Source organism: Centropristis striata, chromosome 3 (assembly GCF_030273125.1).
Source record: "Centropristis striata isolate RG_2023a ecotype Rhode Island chromosome 3, C.striata_1.0, whole genome shotgun sequence".
Taxonomy (NCBI): Eukaryota; Metazoa; Chordata; class Actinopteri; order Perciformes; family Serranidae; genus Centropristis; species Centropristis striata.
In genome coordinates this window covers 9,115,934-9,143,654 of record NC_081519.1, presented here as the reverse complement: position 1 = coordinate 9,143,654, position 27,721 = coordinate 9,115,934, and the positions used below count along the sequence as shown (strand labels likewise).

The 27,721-nt window shown below is 39.1% G+C and overlaps 2 protein-coding genes across 5 annotated transcripts in view; both read left to right on the top strand.

The window, feature by feature from the left end:
* LOC131969001 (FYVE, RhoGEF and PH domain-containing protein 5-like) overlaps positions 1-7,043 on the top strand; it is a 28,222-nt gene extending 21,179 nt beyond the window's left edge. For 2 of the 3 annotated variants that reach the window (XM_059330105.1, XM_059330104.1), the window contains exons 13-21: positions 162-245; positions 988-1,067; positions 1,218-1,314; positions 1,497-1,634; positions 3,197-3,299; positions 4,478-4,614; positions 4,715-4,840; positions 4,977-5,131; positions 5,899-7,043. In XM_059330105.1, the coding sequence (XP_059186088.1) occupies positions 162-245; positions 988-1,067; positions 1,218-1,314; positions 1,497-1,634; positions 3,197-3,299; positions 4,478-4,614; positions 4,715-4,840; positions 4,977-5,131; positions 5,899-5,935 (957 nt within the window). In that variant the 3' untranslated portion in view covers positions 5,936-7,043. The remainder of the gene's footprint in view (positions 1-161; positions 246-987; positions 1,068-1,217; positions 1,315-1,496; positions 1,635-3,196; positions 3,300-4,477; positions 4,615-4,714; positions 4,841-4,976; positions 5,132-5,898) is intronic. The other variant, XM_059330106.1, reaches the window with a different exon arrangement.
* A 4,708-nt stretch (positions 7,044-11,751) lies between these two features.
* Positions 11,752-27,400, top strand: prkcda (protein kinase C, delta a). Of its 2 annotated transcripts, none has more exons than XM_059328356.1 (18): positions 11,752-11,887; positions 15,542-15,671; positions 15,812-16,011; positions 16,110-16,176; positions 16,682-16,841; positions 17,253-17,284; positions 17,479-17,564; positions 18,815-18,944; positions 19,025-19,125; positions 20,178-20,274; positions 20,398-20,528; positions 21,490-21,663; positions 21,763-21,854; positions 24,083-24,145; positions 24,964-25,102; positions 25,236-25,424; positions 26,101-26,229; positions 26,367-27,400. In XM_059328356.1, exons 2-18 carry the CDS (start codon positions 15,563-15,565, stop codon positions 26,523-26,525), a joined length of 2,058 nt encoding a protein of 685 aa, XP_059184339.1. In that variant the 5' UTR covers positions 11,752-11,887; positions 15,542-15,562; the 3' UTR covers positions 26,526-27,400. The 2 variants fall into 2 exon arrangements, with proteins under 2 accessions (XP_059184339.1, XP_059184340.1); XM_059328357.1 differs by having other exon boundaries at positions 11,802-11,887; positions 15,539-15,671.
* The last annotated feature ends 321 nt before the right edge of the window (positions 27,401-27,721 follow it).

Here is a 27,721-nt window from a genome sequence, read left to right as displayed (position 1 = left end):
CACCTACTGGAGAATTACTGCACACACATGAATGAATGATTCTGACCATTTGGAGCACTTTATTTATCTTTCTAGCATGTCTTCTGACCTGCATTTACTTGTCTGTTCTGCAGATTCATTTTGAATTCTGAGTGTTAACTCTGAGGTTTGTGTGTTGTTAGATGAACGATGTGCTGCTCTACACCTACCCTCAGCAGAACGGGAAGTACAGACTGAAGAACACTCTGCCCCTCACTGACTTGAAGGTCAGAGCGTTAGCTAACCTTTGAAATCCCACAGAAGTTTTTATGCAAATCAAACACATCTAAAAACCATAGCCATTAAAGTAATAGATATTATACATACAGTGCTTAACAAATTCATTAGACCACCGGTTTGTGCCACAGCTGTCCTAAACTAACAGCATTAGTAATTACCAAAATCTTCTTTTACATTCCTGTAATGGTTAATACACCAGTATGTAGAAGCTCTTTAACCCAAAATGACATTTTTAATGTTAAGATAGAATAATTATTGTTATCCAAGAATTTTTAAATTGCTAACTGTTTTTAAAAAAAACCTGTAAAAATAGTAAAGCACATTGTTATTTCTTGATTAAGATATCAAATTATAGTTATTAACTTGCATTCCTAAACAGAAAAATTAGTTTTAGTGGTTGAATGTTCTGCTTGATTAATTTCTGACTTCTCAGAGAAGCCCAGTGAGCCAGCTTAAATTTGGGCATAAAACGTTGAATTCAGTTTGTTATTTGACAAATAAATAACAATAACATTTGAGTTTAAAACAAACTTTTGAAAGATTTTTTGAAATATTTATGTTTTCTCGTTTTTAATGACAGGTGGTCTAATAAATTTGTTAAGCACTGTATATGGACTTTAGAATAAACTATTTACCTGTTTGCAGTTAGAGAAAGTAAGAATATGATATTCCTGAACTGTCAGTGAGTGGAAAACTTTACTTCCTGATTTATGATCTTCCTGATCTCAGGTCAGTAAACCCATCGTGGAAAATGTTCAAAACGCACTGAGGATCGAGGGAACAGACATCTCCATCACTTTGTCTGCAAGGTGGGTCACTGTGTCCTGTTTGAAAAATGGCTAATATCTAATAATGACAGTGATGAAACGGTTTAAAACTGACTAGTAAATATAGTGTGTTTATTACTTTATGCATTTTTTAACAGTGTGATAATTTTGTGATTTATTTATTTTTTGCAGTTCCTTCATTGAACGAGAGGACTGGTTTTACACTCTAAGCCGCACTGTCACTGAACACGCCAGAGGATCTGTAACATTCAACAGCTGCTCAGGAGAGGTGAGAAAACTCTGCTTCTCTGTATTTATCAACAGCATTGAGTCACTGCTTCATAACACTTTTCCTCAGTCATGCTAATCCTCACCCAACAAGTAGAAGATTTATGTTTTAAGTCATCATCATCAATGATCTCAGCAGTGTGTGTCAGTGTGTTTTTTTCTGTTTCTGTGTGTTTGTTCCAGGCCAGAGATCGCCTGCAGCTGACTCTCGGAGAGAAAGCCCCCACGCTTGTTCCAGTCTCACAAGTGATGATGTGCATGAACTGCACCTCAGATTTCAGCCTCACTCTCCGAAGACACCACTGCCATGGCTGCGGAAGAGTGAGTCACACACACATAAAACACAGTCCGCGATAATACTTTAAAGGGATAGTTCGGATTTAATGAAGTGGGGTTGTATGAGGTATTTATCCATAGTCGGTGTATTTCCTGCAGTTATTGGTGGTCGGCAAGCCGCAGTTTGGAGAAGCAGGCGAGTAATGTACTGCTATGGAAGGGGTCGGCAGCAAAAAAATATTTTGGTCACCTTAAAAAATCAGTATCAGTTTTCACGATATTTAGAATATTTGCACCACTTGACCTTGCTGTTAAACAACCCTTTCCGATGGGCAACTGAAGCTGTTATCTATGCTCTATTTAAAGCCACCAGACTCCATTGACGAAAATAGTCATTTTTACCTCACAACACACAGGAGTTGCTGGTCTCCAGATTCCTTGATTCCTTGTTAGTTTGTTTGTGTTATTATTTGACTTTGATGAAGCAGCGGTAGATCAGCAATTTGTGTGTTTTACAAAATAAGGCTACGTTTACACGAGGACGGTCTGAACAGAAGACGCAAAAGTGGCGTCGCGTCTTCACTTTTTATTCCTCGTTTAGACGAGCATTTTCGGGAAGAAATCTCCGTGCATACGGTGACGCAAACGTGTGTGAAATTCGATTGTATGCATGCCAGGCGGCATCACTTAAAGCGATAAGAGCATCTTTGGGCATGCAGAAGTTTTCACGCCACACATTTTCATCAGCTTCTCCTTCCACAAAGTTATCCACCATCACTAGATCTCCCAGGTCTCGTTCACAGCCGTCTGGCTCGCCTCCAACGAATTGCTGCATCCAAAATGTGATAGAGGTAATTACAGGTCCTTCTCTGTTCACTAATACTATCTGTACATATCCTGTACATTTGGTGGAAAGACTCCTGTAAGTTTATTAGAGCTGCCAGAGCAGCTTGAAGTTCCGACGCATGGAAATAATCCCACATTTGTTTATTTTCCTTTACTGGAGCATGTATGTGACGTAAACACATACGTGATGTGAGCAGATCTGAGCAGAGTTTTGCGTCTTGTCAGTGTAGACGAACACGCTATGGCGGAGCGTATTTAACTTCTCCACTTTGGAAGGTGGTTTCAGATTTTTGCGTCTTTAAGCCCCCAAAACGCCGTCACAGTCTAAACGAAAGGCACTTCCGATAAAATATTTTGTCGTTTTTACCCGCGAGCGTCCTCGTGTAAACGGGGCCTAAAATTGCTTTTTTTTTGTTAAAGGAGTATGGTGGCTTTGAAGAGAGCATAGATAACATCTGCAGTTCATCAGTTCAGTGAAATGATTCTAAATATAGAGTTCATTAGAACTGATACTGACATTATGCTGCAGTACATTTCCTAGCTTCTGTGTCGCTACTCCTGCCTGCTTATCTAAACTGCTGTTGGTGTGCCTATCACCATCTACTGTATTCAGGTAAAACAGTGACTATGGGTGAGTATCTCATACGACCTCACTTCAAAACGGTCCCTTCAATATATGTTAGAGGATGCACCATCTTGTCTCTGACCCGTGAGCTAAATGTGTCTGTGCTCTTGTGGTGAATTGATGTTTTTTGACACAGATTGTTTGTCGGAGCTGCTCCAGGAACAGATATCCCCTGAAATACATGAAAGACCGCATGGCCAAAGTGTGTGACCACTGTTACAGCGAGCTGAAGAAGAGAGGTATGGGAAAGCTCAGCTTGAATACATTTTTTGGGTTTCATGGATCGCTTTAATTGGCAGTCTGCCTATCAGCCCACACATTTAGCATTGCTTTTCTTCTGCCCCACTTACAATGGACTGAAATCCGACAGCTGGCAGATTTTGGAAAAACAAATGTATTTTATTGAACAAAAAGTGGAAGTAGAAATCAAAGAAGAGTCATGAACTACTAATATGTGCACATCAAACACATCAGTGCCAGTTGCATCACAATATAGTTTCCGTGTGTTGCACACTCTGAGCTTAAACTCCGGTTTGTGTAATATTCATGCAATATACAGGAAATTGCATAAATGAAACAGAGTTTCACATGTAAAGGAAACATTTCCCTTTATTTTCCTTACTTAGAAAAATTTGCTTATTTACTATAAGATATTTCACATTTGTCGGGAAAAAAGGTCATTACATTCCCATTACGATTCAATTCAAATTATCCTCAATATGATTCAACAAAAAAGGATATAACTTCTGCCGTGCTACCAAGGTTGCACCATTAACCTGCCATGTCACATAATTTGTCAGTTTAGGAGTTACAGTCAGTGATGTAAGAAGTATTCAGATCCTTTACTTTAGTAAAAGTACTAATACCACACTGTGTAATTACTCCACTACAAGTAAAAGTCCTGCATTCAAAACTTACTGAAGTAAAAGTACAAATTTATCAGCATCAAAATGTACTTAAAGTATCAAAAGTACTTGTACTGCGGAATGACCCACTCAGATTGTTTTATATTTTCTAAATATATAATTGGATTGTTATTATTGATGCATTTATGTGAGCAGCATTTTACTGTTGTCCAGATAGGGCTAATTCAATGACTTAATATACTCTTATGAGGTTTAATTAAATAAATATCAAATCACTTTAAATTGATCATATATTTAATGTTAAATCTGGACCTGAAAAGTAACTAAAGCTGTCAGCTAAATGTAGTGGAGTAAAAATTACAATATTTGCCTCAAATGTAGTGAAGTAGAAGTATAAAGCTAAATAAAATGGAAATACTCAAGTAAAGTACAAGTACCTCAAAATGATACTAAAGTACAGTACTTGAGTAAATGTACTTAGTTGCTTTCCACCACTGGTTACAGTCTCATCTCCTCTGCTGTGGTTAAAAACCAATTGTATATTTCTGCAGGGGGAGACGTCTCTGTGCTGTCAGGTAAGAGTAGCCCTCGTCCCAGCCGCTCCAGTCGTCCTCTCTCTGCTGTGTTCCAAAACATTCATCCTCCCAACATCTGGAGACATCGGAAAGGCACTGCCACCTTCACTCAGGTACGCCTGCAACATGAGAGGGCCATGCTGGTGGTGTGGATGACAGCTGTGAAGTAACATTGGTAGTTATCAGTCCTCCTCCTGCTCCTGTTTCATGCAGGTGACAGTGTCGGAGGAAGGCTCCATTAGTGGCACTCTGCAGCGCAGTAAGAAGAGCAAGAGGAACTGGAAGAGACTGTGGTTCCTCCTAAGAGACAAGGTGCTTTACACCTACCGAGCCCAAGAGGTGAGGGGAAACAGGCACTCCCCTTTAACCTGAACAGCACATATTCACACTTAAACAGACTTTACACAGCTTACATCACTGTGTCTTATAATCCATTTTTGTTCCCTCTAATTTATTATTCATTTTCTGTCTGCAGGAGAAAGTAGCATCCGAGAGTTTACCTCTGCTGGGTTTCACAGTGAAGCTACCCGACAAGCAGGGGGGAGAGGAGGAGGCCAACATCTTCCAGCTTTACCACAAAAACACTCTATATTACTCCTTTAAAGCTGAGGACAACTTCACAGCCCAGAGGTGAGAAACTTCCATCCTTGATAGCTAATTTCAAAATGTTGAGAGGTTAAGAAAAAGCTGCAATATTTTTGCTTTAACAAAAGAAATTAGGAACAAAAAAGGAGCAGGACCTTTAAAAAAATTAATTGATAAATGAAAATTGATTTAAAAAAAAAGAATACATCACATGTGTGGCACAACGTGACAAAGAAAGTTTGTTGGGGAGGAATGGAGATCTACACGTGCAGGTCTGGTTCCATTTCTTCAATACTGTAAATAAGCAAAAGTACATGGGATCATAACCGCTAATTTGCATACCATGGTTACTGTAATACCACTGCGACCTTACTGATGCCTTGTAGGGTCACACAATTTTCTATCTTGGGAAAAGGAAAAAATAATAAGAAAAACAGTCGAGATTCTAACTTTTACATTTCTCAGTGAGTCCCTGAGGGCTTAATTGGCCCAACATTCGATAGTTTTCCTTGACCCTCAGACATCCATGTAAACTTTGACTTGACTGGCCTGAAGTGGAAACATGAGCAACACCAAATTTGGACTTTCAGTGTTTATCTCTGAATAGCAGCAATGTGCAGAGTTTACAAAAACAGCGAAGTTAGTAAAAGTTACTCTTCTAGGGCAAAATAGACAATGTTTCTAATTGGGGAGCATGCTATAAATTTAGCTCAGTTAATAATGCAGCTGTATGTCTTGCTGACAGGCACAGAATTAGTGGTGTTGCAGGTAATTCTGCTTTTATCCTCATGTGATGTCCTCTCTTCATACAGGTGGGTTAACGCCATGGAGGAAGCCACAGTTTTATAGGATCAGCCACTTGAGGTTGGCTGCCCAAAATAGAAGCCTGCTGCCTTTCCTTCTAATACAAACAGACTGTGAAACCAAAAGTGGAATGATGGAGAGTGAAAGAAAAAAAAGAGATATTTGATTATGTCTGCAAGTGTCTGGTTGGACTGAACAAAAGAAGACATCCTGTTCTTTGAGAGGGGACACGATTACCTACTTTGTCGACCTCCAGTGTCCCCTGCCTGCTGTTACAGCAGGTGTGGTGCTGAGAGCTGCACGAGGAGAGGCGTTGGCCCAGATACCTGTCAGTGTGGAACATTACATTGATGTGACCTGTATTTCCCCCAACAGCTGATCAGCAAACTTCCTCCAAATCACGGGGAACATTACAGATTTATTTAGAGAAAAAGAAAGAAAGGGTTGATGATTTAAACTATTTTTTCAGGGTATCAAATATTTCAAGTACAACATTAAGACAAAACTGGACAAACTTATACTTAAACCACAATGATTTTACTGTCATTTTCACAGAGGCTGAAAAAATAGTAACACATTTCAGCCTCAGTCAAAAAAATGCCCAAATCTGGAATGGCCTGATCGTCAGTAAAAGCTGAATTAGTTATGCCTTCATTTCAATACGTGTTCTTCCACCGGATTCAATCTATGACTAATACTCTGAAGGAAAGGCTGTATCAAAGAATGAGTAATTTTATATGTATGGAAGTGTCTGTAGCTTTGCCATGCACTGTACTGATGGAAATGGTCCTGCCAGTAAATAGACAGTTTCTATGCTTTTTTTTTTGCACTGATATAAAAAGGAATGAACCTGAGAAAGAAATATGAGTGTATTTTTATCGTAGAGGCCAGAAGCTGCAGCTACTGAACTTACTTTATTTACTTACCGTAATTTTTTTTTAATATGGCCAATTTATTGTTTTAAATACTTTAAATAAGTATGTAAATTCTTATTTGTATAAAGACTCCACATCCAGCTATGGATTGAACCATGAATCACTTGATCTGCATAATCAGTGTGTTGGACTTTGTACTGTAACTGCTGATTTTTTCAGTTTTTAATTTCTAACAGTATTATTTTTAAATCAAGTAAAGGAGGCTTTAAACTATGGAATCAGTCCGTGTCTGTGTTTTCTCTTTATCCTCCGCATGTCCTGTAGATGGCAGGTGGACTAAACATTAAAGTACAACAGGCTGGCATTGACTTCCTGTCACTGTCTTGTTGTTGACCGAGCTCAGTCCATACATTGAAAATGGACACATTTGCTGCCAGGAGGCTGAACAGTTTGCATTTCACAATTTGCACTCATATGAGTCTGCATTGGCATGTGGTCTATGTGTGGCCAGATCTGATGAAACACCAAGTTGGCTTCTGTATTTCAGAACACATTTTCAGCTGCTCAGGAAGACACCAGGGACTGAGTGATGTGCTGTGCGGCCAAAGAAAGGCCAGGCCTGCTCTGCTTCTCGCCCCCCCCACCCCAGAGGCTTCCTGACCCAGAATGATATTAGGCAGAAAGTTTGCTTTCTGGGGCTCCTGAAAAGTTGCAGACACCTCGTCCTATATAGAGGACAGCTCATTCATCACACCGCTCTGCCTCTCTAGCCCCAATTCTGTGTTCTCCCTCCTCTGTTGCTTCACTCTTCATTTTAAAAAAATCAAATCTTAGTAATGTTTTCTTTCATTTGTTGCTGTTAGTTGTGACACAATACACAAATGACAGTTTTTTAAAGTGTTAATCTTCCCACACTTCCTGCACCTGTTCCTTATTCTGCTGGAATAACCTCTCTTAATTGGCTCAGTTTCAGTGCTGAGTGGAAAATGTACCTGGTGTCATCTTTATACAACACTTAAACTGAATAGCTGCCAAGAGCAAATCAGTTGAAATACCCACCTAAACACAGAAGTGTTATCTGTATATATATATATATATATATATATATATATATATATATATATATATATATATATATATATATATATATATATATATATATATATATATATATATATATATATATATGCACATACACACGTATGTGTGAAAAGGAGCTTTCATTTTTGTATTTTTACCATACTTCTGCTTATGATTTTTCTGTTTGCAGCGAAGCATCAGAAAACAGGAAACTGTTGACTTGAGCTGGTTGAAGAGCAAACAACAAAAACGAAAAAGTCCAATCACACTTTAATGAGCCGATATGTGCTAATTAAATAGAAAAACAATTGATGAAAGCTTGCTGTGACGATGGCGGAAAGGCCTTTTTGTTTTATTACAGTGGGACAGCAACAGTGTCATAATCCAAGCTTACTTCATATCGCTGCAGGCAGGAGCAATGCAGAGAGAAGCAAATAATCAATCATACACACACGGCCTACTCAATAAGGCCGGACGCATTCAGCTCTGTTATATGTGCTCTGCCTCAGGAGCCATTAACAGCTGATTCTAAAGATTAATTTTCTGAGCTCAACTTCCCCATCTATGGCTTCTTTCTTTTCTTAACCACGACGATCTGACAGGGGAGTTGTGTGAGCAGTTTGTAACAACAAACTTTTCTGGCCATTTTCAGTTTTAGTCTGAGAAGCCAGTGCAGTGTTTGTGTTGATGTCGTGAGTTATAACAGCATGCCTTCTCATCTAATGTTGTGTGGGCGGCAGCTCCTCAGGGGTAAAAGAAAGACTTGATTACGTAATAGCTGTAGATTTAAATAAAAAAGACTGAAAAATAGGACAAAGGGGAAAATAGCCGTGTCCACTTGACATTGGCTTGACATTTCTGGGTTTGCACCTTGTCTTGTGTCTCTGGGCGTCCTTCAGAGATGGGGAGGGGGAGAGAAAGAGGAGAGGCTGGTGGAAGAATAGAGGGACACACTCTTATGTCCCACTTTGTAAACTCTTTGCAGCCTACGCTGCCAAGTCAATGTTACACCTATTCCACCTCCCCTAAAGCTTTAAATAGCCCGCTCTCCCTCAACAGGACAAACAGAGAGAAACAGCCTTCTGCACACTCTGCACCTACGACTGAACATTTATTATCCCTGTTGCCTAAACATGGAGTCTGCATTGTGCTTTCCATTCTGTGACCATTCTGTCATCGGCAGTGATCTGCAGAGACAGAAGCATAAACGCGTGTCAGCAGGGCCGGCAGCTGTCACCGAGGGATATAAAATCTGTCTGGAGTCTTTGAGCCAAGACACAGACAGTCAGGGTGTTGTTTTTCCTTTATATTCAAAGAATAGTTTGACCTTTGGGGAAATATGCTTTGTAGCTTTCTTGGCAGGATGAGAAGCTTGATACCACTGTCTCTGTCAGTTCAGTATGAAGCTCGGTGAAGCAGCTGGTTGGCTTGGCATAGCATAAAGACTGGAGATAAAACACCTTGCCTGGCGCTGTCCAAAGGTGACAAAAGCTGCCTACTAGGACTACTCAGGCTCATAATGAACACGTAACATCTCGTCTTGGTTAATCTGACAAGTTTGTGTTGTGTTGGGCTATTTCTTTGCTGGGAGCAGTTGCCAGGCAACCAGTGGAGACTCAGAAAGTCTCAGAAATAGTCCAGCACACGACACCCGTAAAATGACAGAGCGTGGTTTTTACACTACGCTTTTTGTATAGATTAAACAATCCAGATATAATTAAGTGCTGGTAGGTGGATTTTGTAACTTTTGGACAGATCCAGTCTAGCTGTTTCCACACTTTGTGGTAAACTACGTTGCTTCATATTTAACAGACATATAGTATGTCACTCTTCAAATCTAACTCTCAATAACATTGTTTTTCCAAAAATGTTGAATTATTCCTTTTAGATACCATATTTTCTAATGACTGAAAACTTTTCAAGCCCTATGATTTAACACAGTATCGTATAAAGAAATGATGGATTAAAAGTCAGTATATTGCTGTAGAGGTAATTTCAGTAAACACATATCTGCATATCAATGCAAAATTTGTAGTTTCAGTAGCATTAACCAGTCACGTTTGAGCAGGCTTTGGTTGACCACAGGTAAACAGTCAGTTTGAAGGGCAAAAGAGGCAGAACTCATTGGCTAAAATGCAATCTTGGAATATGTCAACTATCATTTGACAACAATTTAGCTCTTTATTACCTTTAACCACTTAGTTTTTGTACCTAAACCTAAGTAAGTCATTTTGGTGACTAAACCAAACTGGGACTGTTTCATGGTCAAAATTGTTGTCTGACTGATAGACGATTGGTTCTAAAATTGCTGTAGTAGCATGACATCAGGGCTGATGTGTGATCGATGCCTGTGTCCTTTGAGACCCAACAGTATCTCGTCATCTGCATTTCTTTATTGATGCTGCTTTACAGTTAAATCAAGTACTGTAAAGTTAGTCTTCAAATAGAATGAGGTGCTAGCAATTCATCTAACCAGAAAGTGATTTTTACTTCTCAGATTATTACATTTCAAGATATAAAATTATCCAGTATTGTATTATATATTTTCTTATAATAAGTCATCTTATTGGAGTAGGACCTCTTGGGATGTTACTCACACCAATAAAAACATAACTTATTTGTATATTAATACATCACAATAGCAAACTCAGCTACAAATGATGCAATATTCTCCTGTCTGTGCCACAGCTGAGACATACAGCCATATGGATCATCTTCACACATAGGGAGTTTCTATGTGGATCTCCATCAGACTTTGTATGCTAAATTTAACATCCGCCTGTTCTACAGCCTATATACATCCCACGGGTAGGTCATGACAGTTGGTATGTGTGGATATGTGTGTGTGTGTGTGTGTGTGTGTGTGTTTGCTAGAGGAGGAACAGAAGGAAAGGCTTCCTCTAGCTTTGAATGTGCTTCTGTCAGAGTCAGTGAAGAGCAGTCGGGCAATGAAGTTTTTGGTGCACACAGTCTCCACTGTAGACATCCTGTGTCTGCCATGACTCACAATTTGCCTGTTATATAAGTCCTCAGAAGAGAGAGGGGAACACTGACACACCTGTGCACGGTCAGCCTGTTCCTGGCAGGTTTCACTTTGCACTATAGCAGCACATACAGCCTCATGCTAATAAACTGCACCTAAACATCTAATTATGACTAATTCTGCAGGGATTTAAAGCCGCGTTCCTCATTTAGATGTTTGTTAACTTCAGCCAAAATTTCATTAGTCTCATCCGATGAGAATAGCTGTACTTGCTCATTTGTTCAAACAAGTACTTGGATGTGTGTGTCGGGGGTGTGTTTGTGAGGGGGTGTGTGCAAGCATGAAATAAATAAAAGGATACGGATAATTTGGTGTGCTCATGCTAGTTCAGAACAAGAAAAGATCCCTTGGCTGCAAGAGCCAGATCTGCCACCTCCTCACCAGCACAAAACCCAGCTCAAACCTAAAAACTATCACTGCAGCCTACAGTATCAGCCACGTGACCCCACCCCCCTGCCACACAAACACTTTAAGTGGAAAGAAAACCATCTCTTCCCCCACATACCAGGCTATGCTACGGTAATCTAGGGCACACTCACCAGCAATGCAGATCTGTATCTACAGTTGTATTTGCCTGAGCAGGTTTTTTTCAGCTCAGGTGATCAAGTGGTCTGCAGTGATGAACACACATCATCATATAAATGAGTCGGGGGAGTTAATGGACAATGTGTTGCTGAAATGTATTTATGTGAAAAAGAAAATTGAAAAACAACAACATTAAAATGACTGACAGGACCTTTATTTAAAATAGGTTGCAATGAAACTACACTGTGTGTGCGCGCGAGAGAGAGAGGGGGAGAGAGAGAGAGAGAGAGAGAGCGTGTGTGTGCGCGCGTGTGTAGCAGGTAAACGTCACAGCTTGCCGAGAAAGCCTCTGCTAGCGCGCGCCACACTTCCTCAATCGACCGAATCACAGAGCGAAACAACGAGAGAAGAGACGGAGCAACTTTCGTCGTACTGCGGTGACAAAGACACAGCGACGAGTTTTACAGGGACGAGGTGAGGCTGCTGCTGCTTTTATTTTTAAGTCAAGTTTTTCACACGAGTTAGGGTCTCGTGCGTTTGGGAAAAAAGTTGTTTAAAGACCCTCCAAGCGTACCCCCTCGTCTTCTTTCATCTGTAACGTTCGCTCAACCGTAACCGTTGACGCTAACGTTAACTATTTCTGTCTTAAAAAGTACTGTAACGTCTGTAAATAAACTTAGAGTAGCAACTTTATCACAACGTCTCCATCTGTTCAATAGCCATTTAAAGCAAGCCAACTAGCTGTTGTGACTGACATATTAATCCCGACCAACTTTTTCTGATGGAGTCCCCTCGTTTAATTAAGCTAAATTGATGATGGTGCGACGGAATCTGTAACCTGTTAGGTTTACGTGTTACTGTGTGTTTACGATACGTCCACTGTGGAAAAAGGACTGATTGGTTGATGAAACATTAACATGTAAAAGTTAACATATAAACTGATTGATGCTGGCCACCACATTGCGCTTTGACAGCTCTCAAAATGTGTAACTCCCATCTTAATACATCTTTAGAAAACTGAACGGATGTGCAGCCATGGTGGCGAAGGCGATATGGAATTCCAGTTGAGGTCACAGCATCTCACGGGTCACAGAATATATTGTAACATCGGGCGCGAGGAGGAATGTGGGCTCGTCTGTACAGCAAAGAAAGGGGAGTAAATAATAAAACGGTTACATTATGCAGCATATGTCGTCACCCTGTTAAAATAATAGCCTAATTCGTTTTTTCAAGTTTTGCAAGAAACACAAAAAAACACCAAAAGTGTAAAATATGACATTTATTGATCATTTCACTCAAAAATGACGTAACAAAGGATGGCTATTGGCATAGTAATAACACTATGTGTAAATTATGTAACTTAAGAGAAATAAATGACGTAGGCAATTTTTGAACATGCCTTTCTTACTTAAGCAAGGTATGGTAACACTTTATTTTGAAGGTGTCTACATAAGAGTCACACAAGCCTGTCAGAAACATGACATGAGCATTAATGTTACTTCAAAGTGTCATTAATGTTCATAACACATCCCATGTCATGTTTATGACACGCTCATGTCACTCTTATATAGACACCTTAGAGTAAAGTGTTACCAATATTAGTGTCAACAAAAAAACTATGATAAACTAAACTGATAACTAAACAATCTCCCTCTAGCTCTTCTTTGCCGTGTTATTATCTGATGCCTATGAATGTGGCAAATTGTCAAAGAAGTGATGATCTTAAAGGGGTAAAATCACATGATCTGATCAACTGAGGATGTAGGCGATTTTACCATAGGTGGCCGGTGTCATGAGGAGATGATTTAGGCAAAAAAAACAATTTTGACAAAAAATTACTTAGGCGATTATTTTAACACTGTGAAGGTGTATTACAAAGTACAATAAAGAGTTTATGAACTCACATTGTCGTCTGACACTTGAAGAAACATCTGCAACTGACAACCAACCACATCCTTTAGACAGAATTGTTGCAAAAAAAAAAAAAAATCAAATGCACTGCCTGATTCTCCGTTGATGCTCTTTAAATGGCTACAGTTGTACTGCAAATAACAGCATTACTGTGCTTTATGAATGCAGTAGTGTTTTGTACTCTGTTTTAGTTTTTGAACATCATGTGAAGGATTTCAAACTGGTTGCAATATGTTTTTTAGCATAGTGTGTGTGTGACTCAGAAGTACGTGTGAGGACGTGTTTCCATCACCAGCAGCAACAGGGTAGTTTAATGCAGGCAGGCTAAATTTCCGATGCTTACATTGTGAGGTGGCAATTACATATATATAGCAGTTCACTGTACAAGCTCCCTCTCTTTTTCTGCATTTTACTTTTCTTCCTTTTTTTGTTGTAGCGAAGCAAGAGTACTAATCACACCTCCCAATTTCTACTTAACTTACCAAAATCAACTTATTATTAAATAACCTCATAGAAGTGTTTATATACACTTTGGTATCCAGCACTCAGACTTGACATACCTGTAGAAAAGTTACTTATGCCACTGCTACAACAGTATTGTACTTGTATAAATTTAATTTTAAGATATGGTGTTGGAAAAACAAGCAAACATGTACCAACAAAGTTTTTCTTAGTGTGATTACATATCACCTAAGCCCAGATTCTTGGAGTGATAATGTAATGTTTCAACCTTGCTACCCCTGCTAACAAACATGCTCTTGTGTTGGTCATTATTGAAAGTACCAGGAAGCAGTTTGTATCAAGACGAAAATTAGGAAGTTAAGTGGAAGACTGAAAGTTGCATTGTACTGGTGCATGGGGCATAACTACTGAATTTAACAGATGGAACAAATCGAAACTGCACATGAACAGTTTGCTAGGTAATCAATCACTACCGCCCTCAATAACACAGTGTGCTTGCTATTGATTAACTGCAAAAACCCTGACATCACAGCTCACAGCAGCAGTCAGTGAGTGAGTGAATATGGTCGTTCATCCCCTCCCTCAACATTTTTTCTTCACTGTATTTTTTTCTGTGTCTTACTTTCCTGGTCTTAGTGTGGGAGGCTTATGGGTTCAAGATTGTGAATACCAGTTAGGCCTACTGTGGTGCACTGCATGCTTGTATTTGGATTAGCGACATGTTGAGGCTCGCTTTGCCTTCATAGTACAGGAAAACACCTCCACTGTTGCAGCTGCAGCCATTCAGCAACACAGTCAAGAAAACACAGTGAAAGGGAACCATACAGGTAGCAGAGGCTTAAATGATGCTGGGACTTTGATATTATGACTGTATTTTTATACAAAGAGGTGTGGACTGAATATGCAAGACAACATGGGTGTGTCTGGCCAACATGTGAAATTCATGGGTGTCACCTTTTCACTGCACTTGCAGAAACTGGTGGTGCATACTAGTAGATGTTACAGAAAAAGTTGTGGTTCCACATTGTAACACATGTGAGGTCTTGCAACCAGTTCTGTAAAATCAACAGCTACTGCCCAGCATGTAGGGTGATATTGATCTCTTACTGATATATACTGACTCCTGACTCTTTTGGCAAGGAAAAAACTAACATGGCCATTTCACAGGAGTCCCTTGACCTCTGACCTCAAGATATCTGAATGAAAATAGTGTTATTTTCACCTATCTAAAATTGTGTGTTTCTGCATAATGAGGTTCCTAAACAGTTTTACAATTTTATTGACTTGAGTATGACTGGAAAGCTGAGATTCTTGTAGAATCAAGGAACAATTGTATCTATGTGTAGTGATGTTAGTCCCAGTAGTCGCAATTTCACTGTAGTCAGACTATTTTCTAAAACTTATGAGGTTGCGTTTTTGGGGCAGCTTTTGCTTATCTGAATACAGGTCTAAAGATAGAGGGTGTCATATGCTGTACAGATTGTAAGGCCACTAGAGGGAAATTAGTGATGTGTGATATTAGGCTATATAAATAAAAGTGACTTTACTTGACTTCAACAGAAGTCACAATGTCCTTGCTGGTACAGCCTTTTACTGTGTTTATGTCCATGTGCAGGTGTCAGGAATATGTTTTAAATCTACTTCTAAAACGTCAATTAAAGGAGCACCTTATCTTCTTATATATATATATGTAAGAAGAAGAAGATAAGGTGCTCCTTTAATTAGTCCACTGTGTTTGTCCATCTTTGAAAGCAGGTGACCTTGGCACTCGTCACCATGGCTCCTTTCTTGAGGATTGCCTTTAACACCTATGACTTGGGCATACTGCCTCCGCCGGCCGACCCACCTTTCTGTGCAATCAAGATGAAGGAGGCCTTGACAACTGGTGAGAAACTATTTGACAGCTGACACCAGCCTTACTTTTACAGAAGTTGTTCCCTGTCACTTTCTTCTTATTTCTTGCACTTGAAAACATAAAAATAAAACGTCTTTCTTTTCCCTTGATGTCCATCTTCCTTTTTCTAGAACGAGGTAAGACCCTGGTTCAGCGGAAACCCACCATGTACCCTGCTTGGAAGGCCAGTTTTGATGCACACATTTATGAGGGTCGTGTGCTGGAGGTACTACTGATGAAGACAGCAGAGGAGCCACTGGCTGAGGTCTCTGTTGGAGTGTCTGTCCTGGCAGAGCGCTGCAAGAAAGCCAACGGGCGAGCGGAGTTCTGGGTAGGACATCACAGATTGTCCTCTGTCCCTGTAGAGCAATATCTCAGGCTGACTATGTGTAACTGTCTGTGTGTCTAACTGTGTGTTTGTGTGTTCAGGTGGATCTCCATCCTTCTGGGAAAGTGATGATGGCAGTGCAGTATTTTCTGGAGGGGGTGGATACAGGTGAAGGAAATAACATGGAAGCATTCTTAACTTTCCTCTGTTCTCTGCTTGGGGACTTAATTCTGTAATCTTTATCATTTTCTGTGACAATCTTGTTTCTCTGTTTTTTTGTAATTTCACCATTTTATTGTGTTCCCAAAGCCCTTGTATACTATATAGTATTTCACTATAATATTAAACATATCTGAATAAAAATCTTCAGCCATTGATTTTATCTCTAGCTCCGCACCCAGTTTGTGTGATTTCCAGTCTGGACTTATCATTCCTCTGATAACTATGGACTGGAATCATTCCACCCCACCCCCACCCCCATATATACACTGACTGCCGGCTAGCCACTTGTCAGTGTTTTTCCTTGGTAATATAATCTTATCCACAAGTATTCACATGAGTAATTTCTTTGGGTCCCCATAGATTAAGGCTACCAGTTAGTGAGAAATGACCTTTGTTTTTCCATTGCAATGCTGTGTGATGACTGATCTTTGTTTATCTGTGTATCTTGCAGAGAATAAGCAGGCTGTCAAAGAGGAGGAGGAGGGTCCTACCCTGAACCGTAGACGAGGAGCCATCAAGCAGGCCAAGATCCACTTCATTAAGAACCACGAGTTCATCGCTACGTTCTTCAGACAGCCCACTTTCTGCTCTGTGTGCAGAGAATTTGTCTGGTCAGTCCGGCCTGCTGTTCCCCTCTTAACAAACCTTCAAAGCAGCTAAAGGGGAATTCATACCTCAGATCAGATAAACTAAAACAGAAATTGAACACTTTGAGATAAAAACAATCAAAAATAGTATTTAGGGTCTTCCTTTTATTTTGCTGTATTTAATATTCACAGAGCTAGACAAACTGGTTTCTTATGATGATAGAACTGAGGCAATGACAATGTTTACTATTTTTGATGGCAACAGATGTGCTTTGAAGCCCATTTTGGTCTCTGGAGGGGAAGTTTGTAAAAAAAGGAAACCCTGATACACAAATCAGTATGGGCGTAGTGCAGCTGTTCATTTTGACTAAGTGATTAATCAGCAAACCAAGAATGATACAGACTGACCCATTTGTGTCACTTTACCTCCCACAGGGGACTCAACAAGCAAGGCTATAAATGCAGACGTAAGTGTACAATAATTTAAAAACTCACTGTGCTGTGTGCATTGCTTATGCAACCCAGTGCATAGATAATATATTTTTAAAAATACATTCCTCACTGTTTTATTTGCATGCCTGTTGTACATGATATGGTCAGACACAAAAAATCAAATTAAACAAATTTCTTTTTCCTTGTTTTTTATTTTTATTTTTATTAGAATGCAATGCAGCCATCCACAAGAAATGCATAGACAAAATCATCGGCAGATGTACCGGTACTGCTGCCAACAGTCGGGATACTGTGGTACGTATCACATATTTGTGCAGTACACCATGTACTGAGTGTTCTCCATATGTCTCACAATTTCAGTTTAGTGTGGGCTTTCCTCACCTTTTTTTTGCTGTTATAGTACTTATAGTTATATAGTATAGTTATTTACTTAATAAACAGCTTTAACAATAATGACATTATTATTAAACTGGCAGGTACTCCTGCGTCAGAGTTTAAAGGGATACTTTAGATTTTCTATGTCAGGATGTACGAGTTACTTGTCCATAGTCAGTGTATTACCCACAGTAGATGGCAGTCGGTACAATCCAGTCTGAAGAGGCAGGCAGGAGTACCGGCATGGAAGTGAAGTGATGTACTGATTTGAATGGGGGCTGCAGCAAGACTCCATTGACAGTCATTCTTTTACCTTATAGAACACAGGAGATATTGTGTGACTTTGGTGAATCCAAACGAACCATTTAAAACACCAAAGTTCACAATAACCCAAAGAAACCACAGATCAAGGCAGCGGTAGACTAGCAACTTTTGTGTTCTGCAAGGTAAAACTGCTGTTTATGTCAAAGGAGTCTGATGCTTTTGAAGAGAGCAAAAATAACAGGTTCGGTTCTCTCTGCCTAAACTTAGACAGGACTATCTGACGGCAAGGTAAAGCAGTGAAAATATTCTTCATATAGCCTACATTTAAACTGAGATTTAATGTTTTTCAGTTGGTCTTTTCTTTAGATATTTAAAGTATGTTTTGCTGCTGCATTGCTCAGCTTCCGTGCTGATACTCTTCCCTTCTTCTTCAAACTGGGTGCATGCCGATTGCACTCTACTGTCTGTAATACAACTGACTATGTATGGATAAGTACCTCATACAACCCCACTTCAAAAAATCTGAACTATCCCTTTGATTGCAAAGTAAGACACCAGTCAGGGTCCACGTGCTATAAGATGTGCCTTTCAATGATAATCAATATTGGTGGTCAAAGACCAACTGATCTTCTAGATAATGGTTGCATGGAAATAACCAAGCACACACATGGGGTGTGGTCTCAGAGAGGCACTCTAAATCAGTGTAGAGGTAAACCTGGGGAAAAGAAACATTTATCCTGCAGTTTGGTCAGTATAGGCTCAGAGAGGGAAGCAGACAACAAAGCAAAAAGAAAAGAAAAAAAATGAGGCAAGTGCGCAGGCCTGCGAGGTATCACAGGCCACTGATTAGAATTCCTCTGCCAGCGGTCATTCATGGAGATGACAAATCCTATTTGTCCCTGCAGTTTCAGAAGGAGCGCTTTAAAATTGACATGCCACACCGTTTCAAGACCAACAACTACATGAGTCCCACCTTCTGCGACCACTGTGGAAGTCTGCTGTGGGGTCTTGTCAAACAAGGCCTGAAGTGTGAAGGTACTGTGCAGATATGACTCACTAGTTGTTGGAGTGTAAGTGTACTTTTATGTTTAACAGCCTTTTTTCTCTGTTTGTAGATTGTGCCATGAATGTCCATCACAAGTGTCAGGATAAAGTAGCCAACCTTTGTGGTATCAACCAAAAACTACTAGCTGAAGCACTCACACAAGTCAGCGCGGTGAGTTCATTGAGACTATCACAATTCATTTGATGCATGGTCCAGTTGAGTGTCAAGTCAGACTAAAGTCTAAAGAATTTTAAGGACAAGCCTGACTCAGATACCATACCACCTAATGTAATCACTCCCTGGCTCTTTCACACATTGTGGATATCTGATTAAATTATTTTATATTAGTGTGCTGAGATGGGTTTGAAGAACATAAATGTAACTTGATGATGAGATGATCACTATTGTAAATGAGAACTAAATACATTTTAATATCCTGCCCAAGGTAATAGCTTTTTTTTTTTTACACTTATCACAACATCTAAACTTACAAAAATGGCATTGTTTTGTATTCAAGAGTTGTTAGTCTGGAGGCGAGTCTGAATTTGAACATTTAAATTGGATGTTGTCCAAGTCCAAGGGTGTAACTATCTTGTAGAAAAAAACAAAAAAATGCCTTTATTTTAAAAAATGTATTTATTATTCTTGTTGTTAAAGAAGAAGAGATTGTTTTTCATTTAAACGTCTGGAATAGTAAGAACACAACTGTACCCTTGACAGTCAGAGCATGTCTGTAGACTCCTCCTCACAATATTATTGTGTAAGTATCAAGTGACACTCAGTTCATCATTTCAATATATTAGTTCTACTAACACATTGTTATTGTTATAATGCCTTGATAGCAAGTTGATTATCAACAATGGCCTATCAAAAAACCATCAAACTAAGTGTCCTGTGAATGTGAAACTCCCAAGCCCCAGTGTGTGTTGACATATTGTTAAGAGTGTGACATTAGACCTTGTTGGGAACCTGAGCTTCCTGTCCTGGTGTGTTTAAGGACTGGCTCATTGTGGAACCCTCAGTTCTCTCTTTCTGTTTTTACAGGTCTCTAAATGTATGTAGTTTGGGGGATAGGCAGAGAACACGACCATTGTTTGAGAGAAGAATGAGACAAAATATGCTCTCATTGAATATACCTTAGTTAGATGGGTAACCACTGCTGGGAAACTATTTGCCTGGCTGTTTCATGCTTATTTTTTATTTTTCTTTCTATATTCAATCAGAAATCGTCAACCCGCCGTTCAGATCCCAACCTGGCTGATCTGCCTGATATTGGAATCTACGATGAAGTTAGCAAGCTTTCTGGACTGGACATCAATGGTCAGTGAGCCTTTTTCTGTATGGACTCTGTTTTGATAATAATATTTGCAAGATAATAAACACAAGTGTTTACGGTATTTATGTTATGAAGTATTTTATGTGTGGTAATTGTTTGTTCATTAGATGGATCTCCCTATGGCAGACTGTGGGAAGGGTCCAACCCACGGCCTCAGTCTCGTATTTCCCATTTGACCCGCATCAACGTGGACAACTTTGTCTTCCACAAGGTTTTGGGAAAAGGCAGCTTTGGAAAGGTACAATGCAACCATTTCAGTGTTAAGATAAATGTAAGACTGCTATATAAGGAAAAAAAACAGTGAGGATAACCATTACTGACAACACTTGTCAAATGTCATGTACACACTGGAACACACAGTCCTCATACAGAATCAATGGCATAAAATGTAGACGTTTGATCAAACTATGAACTGCAGACTTGACTTTTCAAGCTGTATTGTCTTTATAAGACAGAAAAAAAGCTTCTGTTCTTGTCTCAAATGTGTGTAGGGGGTTTGCCGTTTTTGTGACATAACTTAGACTGTTATATGTGTGTTTGTTCAGTGTAACAACCCCGCATGATGTATTAAATGTTCTCTGTGGTAAGTTGGGGATGGGGGTCTTTTCTGTTAGTCTGTATATACGGGGGGCCTATGTTCTCATTTGAAAGGAGGGCCATATGTATGCTTCTAAGTAAGTTTCCTGTGTGGTCAGGCCAAACTGGCCACATGGCTCTCTCTGAGAACCCAGGTGAGAAAGTAAAGGTGTGAACAGAGACAGGTTGTTGTGGTGGGTTGATTTTAGTTGTGTGTAGGTATATTTTCGTTTTGTACTGGTGTTTTTTTTTAATCACATTTTTTAAATGATTTAGTATATTTTATTTTCAGATTTCAAATACTGAGCACACATTCACAAACATGGTTCCAGCCCCCCACCCCACAAATAAACTAACTAAAGAAAAACTTAATATCTGAATAAGTACATCATAAAATTGAAGCAAAATAAACAATCCTGGCTTACTCTGATGACTAATGGTATATCAGTTGAAGTAGCATTTTTAGCTTAAATCTGATAAAGGTGTTAGCAAGATGTCAATGTAAGGTACTATTGTTGTTTAAGAGAAATGTTTAATTAGAGAACATTGAAAGTTAAAAAAACATATCTTTTTCTCTCGTCTACTCTTTTCTCATCTTCCTCTCTGTTCCCTTCACCACACAGGTTCTCTTGGCCGAGCTGAAGGGTCGTGGAGAGTACTTTGCAGTGAAGGCTCTGAAGAAAGATGTAGTGCTGATGGATGATGATGTGGAGTGCACTATGATAGAGAAGAGGGTGTTGGCTTTAGCTTGGGATAACCCTTTCCTCACACACCTCTACTCCACCTTCCAAACCAAGGTAGACCACTTTCATCTCATTAGTGTTTATGTATTTTTCCTATTCAACACCATTGGTTGGAATCGTATCCTTAATACTCAAAGTGAAACTTGTCAACAGGAGCATTTGTTCTTTGTGATGGAGTATCTGAACGGAGGAGATCTGATGTTTCATATTCAGGAGAAAGGGCGATTTGAACTCTACAGAGCCACGTGAGTCACACCAGTCACACAGACATAATAACATACAGACTTGGTGTAAGAACCGCGCATGCTACGTGTTAGCTGTGCAGGGACTCACACATACAGAATCAATGAGCTGATGGAAAGCAGATACTTGTAAAGAAGAGCCTATGTTTACTCTCCCTATGTCACTCTCTTTGTCTCCATCCCATTATGTTTTTTATTTTTTTGTCTACATGATATACTGAACCCTGATGCATCGGGGCTGGCTTCCATAAGCTGCTGCTCACTAGCAGACTGGCCTTGTAAGGACTAAGCAGCTCTTAGAGCCTGTGTGCTGTTTGTATGAGGAGGTATCAGTTACTACCACCCACCTCTCCACTCATCACTCTGTGGGAATCCCTCCAGAAAAAAACAATGGCCCACTGGTAAAAGAGAGTGTTGTGAAGGCTAAAGCTTTGTGGCACCTGTGCCATCGCCAACTAAAGTTTTAATAATTCTCACATTTACAAACAAAGATGATGTGAAACATTCCATTGCAGGTGCTTTTTTATCTAAATGGATTTTTTTTCAAAATAAAATGTCTTCCATTAGTAGCCTTTGTGTGCTCTTTGTTGTATCAAAGAGTTTGAGCAGTTATACAGCTATAGTACACATATTTTGATTATTTTGAGCAACGTAAAGACCTTTTCACACCATTTTTTCATGTGGTTAATTTGCATATCACTATACTTAATAAGTAAGTACTTTTACACAGAATGGGAATATTTCACACAGCAAATAAATGCATCAACCCACCATGTTGTGCTGAACGCACATATGCAAAATTAACACTGTATTTTAGCCGAGAGTTTTGAGTTGCGCTCTTACTTAATTCTTAACCACAACACAGAGCCATAGTTTGAACCAAGATGACAAACTTTATTACACCATGATAAAGGCAACATATAGCTTATCAACTCCCTCTGCTCTTACCTTTCACAGTAAAGGCCAAGGCATATACGCTACGTTACTGTTAACCAAAGGGTGTAAATACACCCTTTGGTTAATTGCTAAAAGGGAACTCAACAAAATAGCTTACAGTAATGTTAGGAAATGAAACAACTCAACCAGTCAAAAGTATCAATACATTTACCATCATCTTTCTTTCACACTAGTATACACTAATATTACTACTATTATGTTTGAACATGCTGGTGTGTTTCAAAAGTAGGACGAACAGTGACCCAAAAAAATGTGGTCTGTGGCAAGATTTCCTGTAGTTAAACTGGTGGCTGTGTCCTGGGCCCATGAGATGACAGGAGTAATTCGCTACTTAGCAAACACAGACACCTGATCTTGTGTTGGCATCTACTAAAATCCTCCTCACTCAGTGACTGTATTCAGCCTAGATGGATATTTTACCCTAAGTGAGTAAGAGAAAAAAATTGAGCTGACATGTGTTTTCATGTTTATTTACATACATGTTTAAATATAATAATAGGGCTCCTGTGTTGCTACACAAGTTGTCACAGTGGAATGAAAAGTATCTCCTGGATTTGGTTATGCAGTATTTTTCCTGAGGCAGCAACTGAACTGTATTGTTTCTGATGACCTCTTTATCAGCACAAAGGCCCTGTACTCCCAGTGGCTACTGCCAACCTCACGACCCAGTGCTATAGAGAGTCTAGTCCAACGTCTCAACGTTCCTCACATTGCAAAGCCAGACTTACTTGCTGATATGTAAACTTCATTTTGTGTTTGTAGAGCAGGTTTAGACATGCATGTCCATATATATATATATATATATATATATATATATATATATATATATATATATATATATATATGTGTGCACTTTCTAACTCGTTCGAAGAGAGCTGTAGTGAGAGATGATCAGTAGATAAAGCTTGACAGTCTATTCAGTCCTTGTCAGTCGGTCGTTTACAGTGAACGGCCAGTTATTGGGTTAGAGCGGAGGCTCCACTATGTCTTCTCAGGACTCAATCGTTTCAGCTGACACAGATGACAAGAGAAGCAGGTCAGAGATAGGCTAATCTTTCCGCTCACTGCAGCTCTCAGGTTTCACATTATGAGAGCGTTATTCACCTGTCTGCTACGCCATACAAATGTCCTCCTCAATAATTCAGCTCTACACTGAAATGAGTGACACCAGTGTTTCGCTGCCAACTCACTAGTGAGATAGCTGCAGTACAGACTTGCAGCTTTCCACCAGAGATGAGTAGTTGATATCATCTTTGCTTTGTTTGTCCATCCAGGTTCTACTCTGCTGAGATCATATGTGGTCTTCAGTTCTTACATACCAAAGGGATCATCTACAGGTCAGAACAATAATATGTATTAAATCTGGAAGTACACTGCATGCATTAAGTGACCATACTGGTCATTTTTCATGTTTTGCTATAGTCTTTGCATCACAGCTGACCATATTGGATTATTTTCTCCCACAAGATAAAGACACAGACACATTGCAAGTGCAATGTGAAAATGAACTTGATCACACTTGAAACTTGCTTTGTTAGGTAATCCCACACATTTTGACACTTTTTTTCCTGAAAGTTTTGTTATTATTGTGTGGTTATACAGTTGTGAATTAAGACTGTTGAGGAAACCGTGAGTTTGTTATTTCTTGCAGTAGGTAGCTGACTGTAAAAGCATAGCAATAGTATAACTACTTGCAATTACATACTTTACTGTGTAAAATGTAAATAAAAACAGAATGCATCAAATTGAGAATGAGTATATATTTACCAAAAACATCAGGTTTCAATTGAATGCAGGTCGTAAGGATTTGCAAAGCATTGCATTCTGTTTTCATTTTGTCAACTTTTTTTGGAATCAGGATAGTAATAAATTAACACATACATTAACACACAACAGTGGACTGAATATTCACATTGAATCATTTAGATCTGTGATTTTTCAAATCATAGTAAAACGAACCAAAACCCATTTGCTACTTGAAAATAAAAAAGCTGTGAGTTAGGTTCTTTCTCGCTTGAGTGTTGTTTAAGACAGTGAGCATTCAATATTTTACAGTCCAGCTGGATTAAACCTAATAGTTGCAAACTCACAATTTTGTTTTGTTCAAAATCACTTGTGCTTATGTTTAGTCCTGCTGTCATTGTTTTGTTTCCAGAGACCTTAAGTTGGACAACGTGATGCTGGACCATGAGGGACACATAAAGATCGCAGACTTTGGCATGTGCAAGGAGAACGTGTTTGGAGAGAATCGCGCTACGACTTTCTGCGGTACTCCTGACTATATCGCTCCAGAGGTACAGTGTTTCATATTGTGTTCTAGAATATTTAATTTATAAGTTTTTCATTTGCATTTATCATTATGCATTCAAACAAGTGTGTGTGTCTGTCTACCATAATTCCTATTTATTTTATTGTGTTTCAACTCAGATCCTGCTGGGACAGAAATACTCCTTCTCTGTTGACTGGTGGTCATTTGGGGTGTTGCTGTATGAAATGCTGGTTGGTCAGTCGCCTTTCCATGGAGATGATGAGGATGAGCTGTTTGAGTCCATCCGCATGGATACTCCTCACTATCCGCGCTGGATCAACAAAGAGGCCAAAGACCTTCTTGAGCGGGTCTGTACCATACCTTTCATAGAAAGTATATCTATTGGACACCATTTTGATTTCGGGGGAAATCTGGCGTTTATGTGTTTGATTATTTTATAGTTAAATTTAAGTCATTAAGTCATTTCTTTCTTTTTTTTTTTACATTTGAAGCTTCTGTTGAGGTTTTTGAATGAAACGTAGAATGTCTTCATATTTCATTTTTGTACTTAATCAACTTTCTTCAATAGAACATATAACTCATTGCATCTTCTTACATTTTTTTAAAATAAATTTTGACCTTTAGACTAAAAAAAGTTACTTGAAATGTTTGGATCACAAGAGTCGGAAACAATCCTACGCAGCCAGTACTGTAATCTAGTTCTACAAGTAGAATGACATTAATAGTATTGCACTGTAGCCTCATATTTATTTGTAAAAAAAGAAGTTGCTGCATAGCATTTGAATGTTAATTTAGCATTTGAATGCCAGTGTTATGAATGAAGCTTCAGAGCTTTAAATTATTGGTATAGCCCTAAATTTTAAGCCCTAATGCTCCTGTAGAGGATGAGAGAATTCTACAGCTGGTTGAGGAAGTCTATTAAAATCCAATTATATAATATAGTCATGAAGCCAAAAAAGGAGCAGTTTGAGATGTTATGATGCACATTCCCTCCTTACCCTTACTGACTTTGTTTCTCTGCAGTTGTTTGAGAGAGACCCCACTCGCAGGCTAGGAATTGTGGGTAATATCCGGATACACCCCTTTTTCAAGCCCCTCAACTTTCAGGCCTTGGAGAGGAGAGAGATTGAACCCCCCTTCAAACCCAAAGTGGTAGGTCCCACGTACAAGCAACTGAGAAATAAAACATGAAAAAAAATGGATTATGTGCTGTGTTTACATACATTATTTCTACAATCTGTGATGAGTGCTTTATCATTTTGCTGAGATATGTTTGCTGTCGATTACAGAAAGCACCGAATGATTGCAGCAACTTTGATCGGGAGTTCCTCAGTGAGAAGCCTCGCCTCTCCTACAGCGATAAGAACTTCATAGACTCCATGGATCAGTCGGCATTCGCTGGCTTTTCATTCATCAACCCGAAGATGGAGCATCTTTTAGAAAAGTGACTGGTGTGGCGACACCTGGGGGTCATGTCTACTGCTTACGGACAGTTCCCTAAATCTTTCAAATCGTTCAACTCACAAATGAGTGAGCTGTTCCAAAATCAGTATTTGTCTGACCTTATTTTAAGCACAAGCTATTCTCATTGGGTATTAGTAGAAATGCTATGAGTAGAAAAGGACCCTTGTAATGTATATATTGATGTTATTGTGTTTGTGTGCATGCGTATTATTTGTCCAGGTTGTGAAGGCCTGTTTGAGTAATATTATTAGGGCGTGAGGTTGAAAATCCTTACATTCCACTTGACGTCACCGCTACTGTCTGCAGCCATTGTGTGTCCCTTTTTGTAATGTTCAATTCAACCTAACTGTGGATGCAAAAGTACAAAGAGGGAAAGAAACCTTTAGGAATAAATTATACTGTGTACTTCAAATGTAGATTGTTTGTGTGAATGAGTTGACTGCATGTAAAAAAAAATCTCAGACCAAGAAACACCTATCCGTCTTTAACAATAAGATTAATAATGAATGTTATAATGTTGTTTTTAAAACATCTGAATTCTTGCCTTGACTGGATGAATCATGTCTTGCTGACGGAGAAGAACTTGTGGTGATTGACTCCAGTGCCATGTAAAGAACAAACTTTAACATCTGGTCTCAGCTAAATTGAAACTGCCTGTCTCTGTATAGGGGATGCAGTCGGATACAAAAGGTCAAGTAAAGGTACGTGACTTCAAAACAGTGAGTGGGGAGTCACTGCAATGCTGTGTATAGATAATATATCTGTATATTGTTGTAACATGTATATTGGTTCGCTAAGGATGTACTTTTTTTACTGTCTCCATCTTTTACATCTGATTAAAAAAACCATCAACTCCCAAGTCTGGTGCACTATTTTTAAATATCATCTACAGTTTACATTGTTCCAATACTATAAAAAGAACATCTTCATAAAAGAGTTGGAAAGATTGTCATCAGATAGAATAGAACAAAAAGACTATTGTCATTGTACAGAATACAACAAAATTAGCAGTACTACTTGGTAGTGGATTAAAAACATAAGTGAGGATTCCCATGTTTTTCCTTTTAATTCCTTTTAATGTATTTTTCACAGTTTTGAGGTGTGAGTTATTAGTGGGACAAACCAAACATTGTGAAGGTGTCACTTTTGGTAATTGTGTTGGCATGTTGCACTATTTTCA